The sequence below is a fragment of the Panthera uncia genome, chromosome F2 (genome assembly GCF_023721935.1).
Source record: "Panthera uncia isolate 11264 chromosome F2, Puncia_PCG_1.0, whole genome shotgun sequence".
NCBI classification, from domain to species: domain Eukaryota; kingdom Metazoa; phylum Chordata; class Mammalia; order Carnivora; family Felidae; genus Panthera; species Panthera uncia.
Window position 1 is genome coordinate 49,278,645 of NC_064812.1, and position 16,853 is coordinate 49,295,497.

The following is a 16,853-nucleotide window of genomic DNA, read 5'->3' on the forward strand; positions in this document are numbered from 1 at the left end:
GGTTGTTAAAGCAACCTGGAGTGAGTTTTTGATACTTTTTTCTGCAAAGCATGGCTTTTACTTTTGTCAGATTTCAGAAAGGTATTCGGATACAAATAAAACTGCAGCAAGCTCTTACGTGAGTGAGCAGTCGGCGGGGAGTTACCACTGATATCTGTGTAACCTGGAGTATGAAATCTCATTGTCCTGGGCCTCAGTTTCCTCACAGTTTCCATAAAAGCATTTAAGTGACAGATACCCTTCTCATTTAATCCCCAGGATTATCCAACTTCACAGAGTAAACACTGCCTAAAGTTATGGCTAATAACAGCAAATATTTCTCAAAAGCTGTTTATCAGCTACACACTGCTATAGACACTAGTTCCACAGCTAGAAGCATCAAGAGCAGGATTAAGCCCGTAAACCCTGGGTCTGTCCAAATCCAAAAGCCAAGCTCCTCTGTCTGGATGAAATGCTCTCCCTCACTTTAGGAAACCGACCTGCTCACTGCTAACGCTGATGGGCTCCTTGAGCACGATCCAGGTCACACATTCCAGAAGAGGAGGAGTGGTCAAGGAGCCTGGGTAGGTCCAGTAGTCCAAGCTTTCCGGAAGGAGGACACGAGGGTCAAAGTTAGCGAAGTCAGCACTCTTACCCTGGAATCAGGCAAACACACAGGTTATGTGTCCTGATCAGAGTGGGAGGAAAGCAGGAAACAAATACTCCCTCCTGGTTGCCAGAAAACTTTTTTTTAATGTGATTTTTGAGAGAGAGAGACAGAGACAGAGAGAGACAGAGACAGAGAGAGAATGAGTAAGGGAGGGGCAGAGAGGGAGACACAGAATCTGAAGCAGGCTCCAGGCTCTGAGCTGTCAGCACACAGCCTGATGCGGGGCTCAAACTCATAAACCATGAGATCAAGACCTGAGTTCAAGTTGGACGCTTAACCAGCTGAGCCACCCAGGCGCTCCTCCCCCACCCCCTTTTAAGAGAGGTCCCATATTCACCAGAAAACAAAATAAAAAGAAATTAACAGATGACATTTGACTTGGAAATACAGACGAGCAGATATGAGCAAGGGAACCTGATGATACTATTTTCACATGTCCATTCTCGTCCTCCATAATTATCCCTTATAATTTCCTTCAAGTTATTAACTGATCACATCCAGTATTTAAAGTGAAATTGCTGCCACTAAAATAATGCAAATTTGAGGCTGCAGTCACCAAAATAGAGTATCCTTAACGAGGAGGTAATTGCCTTGCTATCATACCTGATGGCTGGATCAGAACTGAATAACTGCTTTCTTTTCTGGACACTACACTTTTAAAGCAACAGATGCAAACACCAATGAGTTACAAACAGAGCGACAAAGTTATAAAGAGAGAAAACTGTCCTAAGAGAATAAAGCGAACAAAAGATAACTAGCCTCCGGGTAGGCAAAACCCTATTAGAGAAAATAGGTTCAAAAGAAAGAAAGATCGGGGCTCCTGGGCAGCTGAGTTGAGCAACCGGCTCTTGATTTCAGCTCAGGTCATGATCCCAGGATTGTAGGATGGAGCTCAGTGTTGGGCTCTAAGCTGAGTGTGGAGCCTGCTTAAGATTCTCTCTCAAAAAAAAAAAAAAAAAAGAGGATCAGGTTTTTCATTTTGTGAGGTATAATTAATACATAATATTATATTAGCTTCAGGTGCACAACACAATGATTTGATATTTGCATATATTGCAAAATGATCAACACAATAAGTCTAGTTAACATCCATTACTATGCCTGGTTACTAATTTTTTTTCTCTTATGATGAGAACTTTGAAGATCTACTCTCTTAGCAACTTTCAAATATGCAATGCAGTAGTAGTAACAATAGTTGCTATGCTGTACATTTTATCCCCAAAACTTATTTATTTTATAACTGGAAGTTTGTACCTTTTGACCCCCTTCAACCACTTCCCCCAACCTCTGATAACCCCAAATCTGTTTTGTGTCTATGCACCCATTGGTTTTTAGTTTGTTTATTTGTTTATTTTTCAGATTCCGCATATAAGTGAGATCATATGATATTTGTCTTTCACTATCTGACTCATTTCACTTAACTTAATGCCCTCAAGGTCCATCCATACTGTCATAAATAGCAAGATTTCCTTCTTTTTTATGACTGGAAATATTCCACTGTGTACATATAATCTACACTTCTTTATCCATTCATCCATTGTTGGACACTGGGCTATTTCTGTATCTTGGCTATTATAAATAATGCTGCAGTTAATGTGAAGGTACATATCTTTTCCAATTAGTGTTTTTGAATCAGGTTTATTCTCCATCATTCAAAGGGGTCAGATAGGAGTAACAAGTGAGCATTTCAGAAGATAAACATGACTTCAGTGAGGATGAGCTTTCTGAAGCCAGGCCTGCCACTGGGGATTGTATTTAGCAGATGTTCAATGACCTAAACATGGCTATGCTGTAGAATTTAAACTTGGGATGGATTAGTCTTCATGCTCAGCATTGTATCTCCTATGTCAACCAAGTGACTGAAATGGAGCAAGCACTTAACAAATACCTGCTGTGTGAATGAGTCAATAATTTGACCAGATGATCTTTCAGTTTCCTTTCAGTCATGAGATTCTCTGACTCTTATGTATGAATGTTCAAATGATGGGGAAACAAGACTAAATAAAGGCAAGATTAAAATTATACTAGAATTAGGATCAACTTTTGGATAAAGAAAAGTTACATGAATATATAAGCAACATTTTACCTTCATTAACCGTTCATCCAAACACCACATGTCTAACTGAGACTATTCAATTTGATCAAAAGAATTTCCTAAAACCAGTGGGATATAAAACATAGGTACTCTATCGAGGTGGCAGAAAATGCAACTGTACCTTTGTTTTAATGGAATCCAGTGCATCAAGGACTTTTTGTAGGCCCGGCTTGGCATCACCAATCTATAGGAAAACATAATGTACAAGGCACCGTAATCTGGTTGGTACTACATCAGTTTTGATTTGGGCAGCTCTACCATAAAAGGTTTCCAAACGATGAACCAAAGTCTACCACTGGTACATGCCACCCATCCATCTTACTTTGATCACATTGGCACCATGAACTTCCCTACTGTCACTGACAACTTCTTTCTGCTTCCCCCCACCCCCACCGCCCAGTCCCCTGAATGTCCTCTCTCAAATGTCACTAGTGACCTCCAACTGACCTCTAACTGCCAAAGCAAGGAACGCTGTTCAACCTTAATCTTGCAGGATTTTATACTATTGACTTCTCTCCTGTTTGAAATTCTCTCCTCCTTTGGCTTTCCCTCTGCCCTCCAGCCTCAGCAATCTCCCTTGACTTCTGTATTCCTTTTTAGTCATTTAATACCATCTTTCCCACTGCCTTAAACGTCTTACATTCTGCAGTTTCTCAGGACTGCGTGATTAGCAGCTTTATCATCTCCCTCTTGGTGCTTTCCTTGGATGATTTCATATTCACTTGTAGCTTCTACCTTGACATATGATGTCAGGCCCCATGAATCTCCAGCCCAGACTTTTCTCAACTTGCTTTACAGCTGTCTAGAGGGCAACTCAAACTGTATGCCCCACTGTTGCCTGAAATTCTCCAATATTGAGTCACTGCCCTTGAGCCCTCCAAAACTTGATCTAAATCTAGCTTTACCTGTCATGAAACACTACTATCTAGTTAAGGGTGAATTTTAAAATAAAAACCAGTAGTCATCTGAAGTATTCCTCTTTCTCATTTTACATTTCGCATGTATACATCCTTCACATTTACACCTAAATAGCACCTAATTAATACCTCTTGGATTGTTTGTTTTGTTTTGTTTTGATTTTTGCCCTCCATCTCTAGAGCCACTAGCAGATATGAAGGGGGACAAAAGCCTGAAAATATTTTGGTGCCAAAGGCATTCCTTAGGCTCTTTGTAGAATGTCCTGTTTATTATGAATGTTCTGTCTGGTTAACCTTTCTCAAAAACAGGGAAAAAAAGAATTGGGTCATCAACTAACCTTTAAAAAAATACCCAAAACAGCCAGTCCATCAGGTTGCTGCACAGCTTTTCCAAAATCCCCATATTTGGTGTTCCAATGAACCAAGTGAAGCTAAAGCAGTCGGAGACAAAACCATAATGAATGATATACATCATTAATCCTCCAAATTTTATCCAGAGACAAAACCACAATAAATGATATACATCATAAAACCTGCCGATTGTACCCAGTGATCTTTTCTTTACAACTAAAGGTTACTAAAGAAAGGGAAAATGTGGGTAATTTAAAATATAAGCTTTTCTTTCATTTTCATCCTAATTATCCACTATTTGACATAACAGCAAGTGACTTCATCAACTCTCAGACAAAGAGTTACATATTTTTGAGGAAAGACACAAATGCTATTTTTAGATTTATGTTAAAACAGGATCCTCCAATTTGAATTCATTTAAGTTTTTGCAAACGATGTCCTTGAGTGTAGCAGAGAATGTTTTGCAGCATTAATTGTAATATCACAAATAAAAGTTATAAGAAGCAGATGTGAAGGTCCTTTGTAAAAAGAAAAAAAAGTGGTTCGCTTAGTTTGAGTCGAATTTACAAAACTATGTTTTTGAAATTAATGCTGAAAACCAATTTACATTTTTCCCTGGAAGGCAAAAAAGCATATCTTACCTCTGCAGCATATTTCTTTTTATCCACAGTATGCTCAGATCCTTGACCATCAGACGAACCCCAGTGAAAGTGAAACTGAATCAATCTGTATGTGCCAGTGAGGGGTCCTCCTTTCAGCACTAAAATGTAAAAAATATGTATATATATGATATATGTATATTATACATGCGCCTATGTGTATATGAGTATGAGTGTATGAATGTATATACATACACACAAGATACACAAAATCACATGTATATACACACCTATATGTACATATGCACATGAAACACACACTACTAAATATTATAATGTAATTCAATCCTGTTGCATAATTCTAAATTTATGCCTGTAGCAACATTTTCACTTTGTGAAAATTAAATCCAGACTCAAGTTTAGTCTACAGTCTAACAAAATCTTAGTCTGAACAAAATCATTTCAACTGGCTTTTCTCCTCACTTGTGTTGGCTTGAAGGATCGGTACTTTTCCCATCTGTTTTCTGAGCACAGTGATAACTTCTCTTCTGGGTTTGTTTGGACTCACAGGTTCTGGTTCAGAGAGAGGAAGTTTTAAGTGGAATTATTAAGTCCTCTGCGAATGACTGGGGAGGTGCCCTTGTATCTGCTTGTCGATGCAGGTCTGTGGCACACTCCAGAAAACATGGGAAGCTCTCTTCTCCACAGCCCCATGACTGCCCTACCATCTGCTTTGCTAACCCCAGATGCCAGAATTTGTGAAACAATAAGCATTCCATTGATCTTAGTATAAAACCCAATTTTCCTTACCCTGGCTTCCCAAATTCTTTAGAATTTGGATTTTCACTGCTACTAACTAGCTTTATCCCATTAAAATGTTTCATCGAACCTTTCTGATCTTAATTTCCTCATCTGTAAAGTGGATCCATTCAATTGTTTATCACTTCACTAACAATTTATTGATCACCTAACAGAGCACATAGTACTCTGTTGCCTCCAAAAACTTAAAATTCTAACTTTAATAACTGTCTTATGATTCTATTATTCTGGTATTAATATAACTTTGTTAGAGTAAAGCACGAGACAGAAGAATATGACTGGAGGTCATCTCCAGTACAGTCTATCTGTAGATACAGAGTTGTGTATTAGAGAGAATTAAAATAGTAGGAAATCAGTTTCCCCCAGCCTCTCCATAAAACCTTGTTAACTTGTATATATTCATGAAACTTACCAATATATTTAAAAGCTTTTAAAATTAGATTAGTTCTCCAACTTCAAATTTTATTTCTCTAGAACTAGGATTAAAACATCTGTTGCTATAAGTGCATTTTATTAGCTTTGGATTATAATTCTATACAATAATGAGCCCAAACTTACTCTGGCTTTGCAAAACAAAGCAACAAAGTTTGTAGAGTCAAGTTTGTTTAATTTCACCTAACTATGCATAGATGGTAGCAACAGCCATCCATCTATCCAAAGTAAAAAACAGAGCTGGCTGGAAGATATTTAGGCCCTTCTTAGCTCCTGATACAACCTCTGGTCCCCAGCACTGCCTTACAATAGGCCAAGGGGCGGGGGAGGGGGAAGAACCAATTATGTAAGCGATGTTACATCACAGACCTGCTAAGAAACATCAATTTGGGTACAGTCTGGAAAATCACATCTCTTGAAATTTAATGAATTATTGTTAAAGTTTTTTTTATCTGATAATTCTGTAAGGAAATAATTAGCCTTATCCGCACCCCCCCACAAGGCTTTTTCAAAATGAAAAAATTCCCATTTTTCATAATAATATATTCTTAAAACAAAATATTTGTTCATGAAATAAACTGGTGCTGAAATAATTCCTTTATAATAACTTTTTAAAGCTACCAACTGGCTGATCATAAAAAGCAAATGCCCTCTGTAACATCACTAGTTCTACCAAGTAGCAAAATAAATTAAATAAAACCATATTAAGCATCAAGATAACTTATCTTTCTAAATGTACCTCTTTTCCCTTGTGAACAATATCAGAATCTTCAATTTTAAAAATAATAAAACTTATTGCTGTTTCATATTCCTATTCACTCCCTTGCAGATCTTAACATTCCATCTTAATTTACTTATTTCAGAGAAGATTTAGAATTAGTCAAGAATGTATATGAGCTTTTATTAAACAAGCTTTGCTAATACTACAGAAAGAAAGAAAGAAAGAAAGAAAGAAAGAAAGAAAGAAAGAAAAAGATTCTTGGTTCAATGATTAAACATACTCAGTGCTAATCTATTATTACCAGACACCTGTTTTAGCTCCTGTTAAAATAAAACTATGTTGCCATGTAGATTAGAAGCCCTTTTACCTAGGAGAGGTTATTAAATTCTTAAAATTTAGTTGCTACAAAAAGAAACATTTCTGGTCTACTTCGGGAGTTAGTTATTTCAACAAATCCTTAGCGCGGAATTTAGTTAATGAAGTCGTCCCCAAAACATCGTTACAGCAAACTCTAATAAAGGTAGCATACATCTTATGTGCAACATAAAAAAGACATTTGGTTGAAAAATAGGGAGCTTGCACTTTTTCCAGATCTACTTATTTATTTACTTATTTTGATTGCTACATACCATTTTCTGAACTATCCAAGTTTAAAACGAAGTCTGTCTGTCTGATGCAAAAATAATTTTTAAAAGTAGCAGAAACTGCTGACTGCGTATATTTTTCCTCTTTAAAATCCAGCCATGTTAGTGAGGGCTCTGAAGAGTCCATGATTTATTGTATCACAGAAATGTATTCCACAAGGGACAGAGAGACATAAATTTTCTACCACAATATCTTTTCAAAATTCCCAAAACTTAATTTAAATCCAAATCTCAACACCAAGGGCTCTAGCCAATTTTAATTTTCATGATCAGCCATCAGTTATACATACTACATATATAAAACACAAAATAAATACTAAATACATTCTAATCTGTCTTCCTATACATATTACTTAGAGAAATTATGTAAACTATGTTATTTGTGAAAATTAAGACATCCAGTCCAATAATATACAAGACTATACAAATCAAAAACTGAAAATTTAACATTTTTAATTTTTTTCTTCCTACTCCCTTTATTATTACTTAACATAAAATGTATCCAAACAACAAACTAAACACTTTAATGAATATCAATAATCTCTCTTAAATCCAAAATACAAATAAACCATTTCTAATAATCTTTAGTTTAAAATGCAAATTTAAGGGATCTCTTATTAATGAAGTACATGACTAAGTCTACTAAAAATGCAGCATTTCCAGGAGATAAACAATCTTCATTAAATTATGTATTTTGCTTTTGGAGCAGTAGTCAATAATCCTGGAGTTTACAACTAAAATCAAGAAAATGAATGAAGAAAAAGTCCCCACACTTTATTTCTTTTAAAATAGTGAGATGTTTAGCTGTCACTTACACTAAAGTAAACAACAACTAAAAATCAAGGGAACAGAAGTTTTTAGTTTCCGGTACATGGAAATTATATGAGAGTAAAAACAAGACCTAGGATCTGTGGTTTAACTAAAATGGATGGAGGGAGGTATTAAGGGGGGGGGGGGGTGGATTTTTAGGAGCATCAAGATAAGAATGTATTGATTTCAAAGACAAAGAAAGTAGACAAGATGATAGCCCCAAAGAATAGAAAACATGAGCCAGTAAACACGGAACAGCATTTTATTTCTCTTTAAGACCTCTTAAATGCTGTCAAACAAATAGAAAATATTCAAGGCACCTTCCATATCTCTGGTCCTCAGATTTCTATGTGAATCAGGATCAGGATCATCTGTTAAAATGCAGATGCCCAAGGCAGATGCTGACTCTAATGACCGATATTTTCAGAGGGAACAGTGAGATGATTCTGGTACAGATCAAAGTCTAAGAATAGATGCTCCACAGTTTTTGTCAGGCAACAGGGAAAAGGCTCTGGATTTTAAAAGGGTAAAGCACCACTTCAGTTTTCCCTTCTACTGTATGAACTATGGAAAATGGAAGTTTTATTAGAACATATAATACAGCAATGGGGGGGGTTGTACCTGGGTGGCTCAGTCAGTTGAGCATCTGACTCTTGATTTCGGCTCAGGTTCAAGTCCTGAGTAGAGCTCTGCACTGACAGCGTGGAGCCTGCTTCGGTTTCTCTCTCTCTCTTTCTCTCTCTGCCCCTCCCCTGTTCATTCTCTCTCTCTCTCTCAAAATAAATAAACTTAAAAATATATATATAGCAATAGGGTATTTTTTGAAAATTTGATGTTAGGTATGTGTGTGTGTTCATTTAATAAATGCTTTTTGAAGACCCCACTAAATATAATCCACTAAGAAATACCTATTGTCAATAAAAAGATGAACCAAACAATTGGAAAAAAAATCAAAAGGACAGGATTTTTTAGTTTTGTGTATATGGAAATTATAGGAGAGTAAAAAAAAAAACAAAGGAAACTCTTTTGACATGAATATAATTAAATACAGTATTTAGGGGTGCCTGGGTGGCTCAGTTGGTTAAGCGTCCGACTTCGGCTCAGGTCACGATCTCGCGGTCCGTGAGTTCCAGCCCCGTGTCGGGCTCTGTGCTGACCGCTCAGAGCCTGGAGCCTGTTTCAGATTCTGTGTCTCCCTCTCTCTCTGACCCTCCCCCGTTCATGCTCTGACTCTCTGTCTCAAAAATAAATAAACGTTAAAAAAAATACAGTATTTAGAATGCTTTGGTCAGTTTTATAAATACTTAGGTTTCTCTTACACCATTAACAGTATGCACAACGAACCCTTTCACTTGTTACTGCTCTGATTCCTTTTAATTTAAAATTGTTCACGGAAGGACAATATTAAAGCTTCAAAAGCAAGTCCTTGAAAATCAAGCAAGACTCATGTATGCAGTTCTATTGTCATAGAGACAGTGGTCTGCCTGAAATGAGCACAGATAAATTGTCCATTTCCTTCCTTTTTTCTTGAAATAATATAGACAGATAAAAATATATCAATTTCTAAAGAAGAGAAATTATATGACAGTTGTATATGGATTGGCTCAATAATTTCAGGCATTGGTTTTTCAATATTTGCATCTAACATTGCAAGAAAGCAGGAGAGTTTTAAACTCATTAATAAAAGTTAATGAGTTAGCAGAAGTTAATAATTTGACTAGTATTCTTTTCTCCCAGATAAAGCTAGTAATAAAAGAATGCAAGCAGGGAGAGTTATTTTTTAATAAGTTTTTTAAAAGACCAACAGGATTAGCAATTTTTCATTAATTTAAGGCGGTTTATTTTTAAAGGAATTTAGAAGATTGGTGAGAACTTTTAGTTAAAGCTTTTAACTCCACATTTTTATTTTATTAACTCCACACCTAAAAAGAATTCTCTCAGGGCACCTGGGTGGCTCAGTCGGTTGACCAACTGACTTGGGCTCAGGTCATGATCTCACAGCTCGTGAGTTCGAGCCCCATGTCGGGCTCTGTGCTGACGGCTCAGAGCCTGCTTCGGATTCGGTGTCTCCCTCTCTCTGCCCCTAACCCACTCGCATTCTGTCTCTGTCTCTCTCAAAAATAAATAAACATTAAAAAGAATTCTTTCAAGCTTAAACATACTAAACATAATAAACATAAACATAATAAACTCAACCAGCTCAGTTAGTGATACCCTAGTATCAGATAAGATAATATTTAGGATATTTGAAAACTTAAATCTATGGGAAGTTCTAGAAGGCTGAAATCTCACTGAGGTAGAAATAAATAAATAAATAAATAAATCAGTAAAAGGAACTGAAGCATTTAGATGTAGAAAACAAGAGGTAAAAGATATCTAAAAATGTTAATACCATGAAAATAACTCTCAACAAAAAGAGATGTTAAGTTGTTGATTCAAAATATTGAATGACCAAAAAATAAAATAAAATATTGAGTGACCAAAATGAATAAATTATTTTTAGGCTTCAGTGTATAGAAAAGCATATCAATTTTTTAAAACATGGTACATATACACTAAATATTAATTGTGGTTATCATTCAAAGATTCTTATTCAACTTTTATTTTTAAGTGATGGTCATTTAGTCTCACCCCAACAAATTAGAAGGGACTAGCAAGTTAAACTCCTTAGCATTCTGTTTTCTCATAATTATTTTAAGTGAATTTGACTAGAGTATCTCCATCATTTGTTCTAACTTGAGAGTCTAGGATTCTTTTTTAAAAAATCTAAAGGGTGCTTCTCTGCATGGTATGATTGTTTGATTTATTCTGTTTTTCCTTAATGCCAACATTTTAATATATTCTACATCCTGGAAAAAAAATTGCTTCCTGGTTTAACCCAAACAACTGACAGTGTTGAAGAGGTATGGGCAAAGTTACAAAGGGATCATTCATACATAAAGGAGAGCAAGCCTTTCTAACATTAACTCTTCCTTGTTTTTATGGCACCTCCTTGCCCGTCAGAGCACATACTGTTCTCTCTCAAATCCCCTGGTCTTTCCTACTTCTCTTTGCCTGGAGTCTCCTCCAAGTTCAAGCCTCAGCATAAGTTTTATTTACCCTGGAAAGTATTTCCTGACTTGCACAGAACGACTCCTAAGTCTCTTTCACGTTTCCATAGTTCCTTGGACTATGTTCTTGTTGCACTGACCAAAATCGCTGTCAGCTGTCACTGCTGTTTCTGTGCCTTTATACTTCAGGTATTCCCAGCGTGAAATCTAGGGATACAGGAAGGAGACTAGACCTCTACCTGCCTTCATGCATTTAACTGGTGTTAGGAATGGGTTTTTGTTGTTTTGTTTTGTTTGTTTGTTTTGTTTTGTTTTCATAAGAACTAAGTGAATAATGCATGTGTCTCTAAAGGCATGGGTTTGAGACCCTATCAAAACCACTGTTCTCACAATCTAAACGTGGCTTTAATAATATATGTGTTACTCACCAGGAGAAGTAGTTTTAAACAGCTCTCTAATCAGTTACTGCTTATTTAGAAATCCCTCAGAACCTGTCATTTTCGTGCTAAAACATGTAACTATATAATAACATCACATATAAAATCAGTACATACTTTAATATGATAAATGGGATGTTGAGGAAAATATAAAAATAAAAATTTTAAATCCCATCAGGTGGTGGCAGGTAATCTTCCAGTTCATTAAAAACTTCCTTCAGTAATCTTACCACAGGTGATCGCTACAGCAATTGCCTAATAAAAGCAGTCGGACGGTGTGGCGACATGAAAACAGCAATGGTCACTTGGAGAATCGTGACGTGCCAAGTGCTGGGCTAAGGTGCTTTCTATCTACCGTCCCATCAATCTTTCCTTTGTGGTAGATACTACTGCTTCTCCAATTTTGCAACTAAGAAAACTAAAAATTAGAGACGTTAAGTTGCTATTGTTCCCAGGGCCACCGAGCTAGTTAGTGGCAGAGCTGGGACTTGAATCCACGGCTACCTGACCCCTTTCTATGTTCACAGTTGCTAGACTCAATGTCGAAATCCACTTTCCAGTAATAATATATTAATGAAATAATTATTTCATGATCAAATTTGTAAGGAATTATCTCATCCGGTTCTATTTGTTAGACATTTGTTTCCCCGTCACTCCAAATAAGCACCCAATTTCTATGTGGCATCCAATGAGGTATATGACTGGTGGCCAGTAGGGTCACTGAAAACTGACTTCACTGGCAACATTGAAACATACAGTCACTGTGTCTCTTTTTTTAACAGTTGATAGCTAAAGACTAAAATAGCTCCGGGGCGCCTATAGGTGGCTCTGTCGGTTGAGCTTCTGACTTCAGCTGAGGTCATGACCTCAGCTCAGGTCATGACCTCACAGTTCATGAGTTTGAGCCCCGCGTAGGGCTCTGTGCTGACAGCTCAGAGCCTGGGGCCTGCTTCGGATTCTGCATCAACCTCTCTCTCTGCCCCTCCCCTGCTCACACTCTGTCTCTCTCTCAAAAATAAATAAAGATTAAAATAAATTTTTTAAACTAAAATAGCTCAAGTTTTTTTTTTTTAAATAAATAAACACGGAGTTTTGTAGCATCCTTTGTATATGTACAACAACACCAAGACTATGGCCTAGTCATATTGTAATCAAAATATGCAGTATCCTTTACAGGAAGGAAAGAAATTTCCCTTATTTTTAGCTTAATCACTTGAGCATTATTTCTTTGAAGTGGAAGGCTTACTTGGGAAGGTAGAATCATTGAAGTGTCTTCAATGAACATCCTCTACTAAATCTAATAATCAAAGTCTAATTAGCCATTATATTATGCCAGAATATGTGTTTGCACGTGTGTGTGTGTGTGTGTGTGTGTACTGGGGGGAGGTGCACAAAAGGAACAGGTAAGTTGAAAACATTTCTCAGATGATCTCCACATTATCCTCCATCAAATTGTCTTCCAGAGTCACTATTTCAGAAATCCAAGCATCAAAAAATAATTTAAAGAAAGTAGGAGCGAATTTTTTTTTTCCAAACTGGACTGAATAATTGGCTAGCTACTGAAAAAAAATGGTCAACTGGACTATAATGGCTATAATTACACACACTATATTAGTACTCTCGGTCATTACTCCAAAAATTTGACAGCGTTACGGGATGTCTTCTTGGTTTTCCTGTTTTCTCTTTTTGCCCCTGCGCTCTCCCTGCTCCCACACCACCATCGCACATCATGTGTCTGCAGCACCATTCATTCAACGACCTTCAGAAGAAAGCACTCAGGAAAATAGGGCACTGGCAATTAAATCAACCAATGGGCAAAGAAGGCTGCTACCATGTCTGAATGGGATTGTTCTCCTGTTTCTAAATAAGAAAAAAGAAGCATTCAAAGTGCATCCTGTAAACAGCTCTACTACAGATAAATTATGGTCATTGGTTTTGTCAGCAATGGGCCAGGTCCGCCCACCAAGTCTAAAACCTCTTCATTTGTGGAATGAATTTCTGGGTGGATACCAAGATACACTGCCACCTTTATCACATTTGCATTCATAAATACAATGCTTCCAAATTTCAGTACTTTATTTATTTTTTTTAATTTTTATTCATTTCAGTATTTTAAATAGCGAGGCTTTCTCCACTCTTCTCACTGCTACCTTCAAGACAGCACTAAGATGTACTTTTTTATTGAATAGGCATCAATTCTGAAAAAAAATATTTTAGAAAAAATCTCCAAAGTTCAGTCTGCAAATCGCATTGTTGCTGATCTTTACTGCCAGGGGACCTTGCCTTTTGTGACTTTTCACAAGCAGATTACAGTTATACAATGCCCTACATAGAAACCAGGAATTTTATAGGGGAGCCACAGCCCCAGGCCACTTCAAAGTAATTAGCCTACTTCTCAGAGCCTGGGACCTAATGAAGATTAGCAGAGTGGCATCTTAGAGTACGGAGACAAACAGGAGTATTAAGCCACTGCTCCTGATTCCTCCCATTAAGCTGGGAAAATAGCTACTGGGTAAGAGACACAAGTTATTTTTTAAACACTGACCTGCTTTGTCCTGGGAGTCATCAAATTCCACGTTGAAAGAGTGACCGTTGTTGATGATCCTCCGAGAAACCGCTTGCTCGTAGGAAGGAAACAAAGACTTCAGGCCAGGATCGTGAATGGCTGCTTTGGTGTCGATGTCAATAGGGGACTGGCGCTCTCCTTTGGCAATGGGGAAGTCCTTATGCCAGTGCTCCGGTCCTAGCATTGAGGAGAGATGTGTGAATCCCCCAGTGTGGGGAAGGGCACAACCAGATCCCTAGAAAAGGGCAAAGATTCTGGAACCAATCTGCTCCGTTCCAATTTTGGTGGCACCACTCGGCTGAATAACTTATTTTGTGCCTCAGTCTCCTCATCTGTATTATGGGGTAATGACATCTACGTCCTAGAGTTTGTGAGATTTGGAATCAATACATGGAAAGGTCATAGAACAAAGAGTGAGTGCCATATAAATATTAGCTATTTTTATGCTCATTTTATTGAATTCGGCAACTGAAATTGGGCAAACACTATCATCGGGGCTCGTGGTTAGCATTTAGGATATTCAAGCTCATTTAAGACATTCGGGCAGGTCGGGATTCCTCCCTAGTGTCCTCCTACTGAATGTAAAGGCAGGGTCATTGCTCAGGCCTGGCACCTCTCTTTTAATGGTCAGGATTCCCCCTACCTGGGAAGTCCTATCCCACCTCTAGATGCGAAAGGTGCGCCAGACACATCTTTCTCTTGCATCTGCTGGCTCTGGAGAGCCCAGGTCAGTGGCCATGATAAAACCGAGTTCCTGGTGACCCTCTAACCTTAGGAGAGGAGACATGATGAGACAACCCAGAAATCACCGCAATGGATTCAAACCAACCCACGAAAATGCCCCGGGACAGTTCGTGTTGAGCGCCTTAGCCACAGGTACTAAGAGTGAAGTGTGTGCAGGGAAGGGGGTCCCCTAATTTTTCTGCAATCAACAATTAACATTTCCCTCCCCCTTAAAAAACCTTCCTCGCTACCTCCTAGGGCCGGTTAGGATAGCCTCCGGTTCGGGACCCGGGGGCAACTGAACTCGAGTCCCGACGCTGAGGCTGTGCTCCCCCTCCCTCGGGCCCTGCGCGCCACCGCCGTACGCGGGGATTCCTCGACAGTGGCCTCGGGGCTGGGGCAACCGGGCATCCAGCGCCGGGAAGCAGAGGGCGGGGCGGGCACTGGGGGCACACCGTGCCTCGGGTGTTCCCACTGGCCGCGGTAAACAGCAGGTGCGGGCGCTGCGGGGCCGGGGCCAAGATCCGGGCCAAGATCGGGGCCCCAGGCGCCGCCGCCGCGCCGCCCTCCGCCGGCACTCACCGTTGTGCTTGCCGTATCCCCAGTGATGGGCCATGGTCGCGCCGCTGGTCTGGGCAGGGCAGGAGTTGGCGCGGGTCTAGCAGTGGCTGCTCGGGCGCCTGCACGGTGTGTCCGCGGGTCGCGCCGTCACCGGCTTTTATAGGCTCCCGCCAACTTCGTGTTCGGGGGCGGCCCGGGGGAGGGAGCCCCGGGTGGACCTGGACGAGGGGAGGAGGAGGTGACGGGTGGAGGTGATCTCCCCGTGCTCGGGGCGGACCAGGCGGGCGAGGCACCAGGGGCGGGGAGAACGCCCTCTCGGCGGGCTCTGCTGGCTCAGGACCTCCTTTCTTGCCTCCCGGCTCCCCTCGGCCCGCGGCCCGGGCCCCGGGTCCCTGGGCTGGCAACAAGGCTCCGAGCTCTCCGCGCGCGTGGCGGCGGCGGCGGCGGCGTCTCCCGGGCTCCCGGGTGGGACTACGCGCACCCCACCCCCCTCCTGGGCGCGAAGTCTGGCGACCCCGCCGACTGCTCCGGACGCGGGCCCCTGGTGCCTTTCATCCCCAGTCCCCATTGTGATCGTAGCCCTGGCCTCAGAGCGCTCCCGCCCCGCCCCATCGGCTGCCCCGCGCCGGGGACTTCAGCCCCGAGGGCTTACTCCCCGGTGTTCCCGGCTCTAGACTAGCAGGCCAGGTTAGGAGCTATGACCTTGGGGCAAATAGGGATACGATCCTTGAGGCGCTGGGAGCCAGCAGCTTCGGGTGCTGAGAGCCACGCGCCCCCTACTGGACGACCGTGGGATAAAGTAAGAAAGATGAGCGAGAGTCTCTTGTGCCCTTAGTCCACATTGAGGAGAGCCCAGGAGATTGCATTTCCTTGCAACCGGTCAGGGTATCATATGAAGTGCTCATCTCCTACCTTCCTCCTCCTCTTTAAAAAATTAACTTTGGAGGAGAGACTTCCTAGCTGAGTACACATTAGTTTAAAACATTTTCCCCAAAAACTTCTAAAACAAATCACTTTTCTAAGAGAAATTAGGTAAAACAAAGTATTCCTTGCAAAGAGGCAATTTCCTTGGTTGAAAAAGGAAACTTGGCATCTGGGATACCTAAGAAATAATTTTAAAAAAAAAACTGAGAGGACTTTTTGAGGCAAGGCAGCATTATGACTTGGTGGGCCCCCTTCTTCATAAACATACATACACACATACATAGTTATGGCTGTATTGATATGAAGAGTAATATCTTAACATTATGTATTTCAACATTTTCTTCCACCTAAGTGTTCCTTTTTATTTCTCCTACTTGAAAACATTTTTGTGGACATCTAAAAGTGTTGTGCGCTTGAAGCACTTGTCCTTACTGTACTTAAAGATAAGGAACTGTTTTTAGGTGGGGACAAAATTAATTTCCTTCAGGAGACTTGGCCACAGAGATGGGAGGAGGATTTTCTGTCTTGTGGGTCTCTGTGATCTTTGAGAGATCA

At 39.9% G+C, this 16,853-nt stretch overlaps 1 protein-coding gene across 2 annotated transcripts in view; it reads right to left on the reverse strand.

The window, feature by feature from the left end:
• Positions 1–15,675, reverse strand: part of CA2 (carbonic anhydrase 2) — a 17,354-nt gene extending 1,679 nt beyond the window's left edge. Inside the window, exons 1-7 of one of the 2 annotated variants that reach the window (XM_049633204.1) lie at positions 15,396–15,675; positions 14,753–14,855; positions 14,070–14,267; positions 4,654–4,772; positions 4,000–4,092; positions 2,866–2,928; positions 480–635 (exon numbers count right to left, since the gene is read on the reverse strand). In XM_049633204.1, the coding sequence (XP_049489161.1) occupies positions 480–635; positions 2,866–2,928; positions 4,000–4,092; positions 4,654–4,772; positions 14,070–14,267; positions 14,753–14,795 (672 nt within the window). In that variant the 5' untranslated portion in view covers positions 14,796–14,855; positions 15,396–15,675. The remainder of the gene's footprint in view (positions 1–479; positions 636–2,865; positions 2,929–3,999; positions 4,093–4,653; positions 4,773–14,069; positions 14,268–14,752; positions 14,856–15,395) is intronic. The other variant, XM_049633205.1, reaches the window with a different exon arrangement.
• Between the last annotated feature and the right edge of the window lie 1,178 nt (positions 15,676–16,853).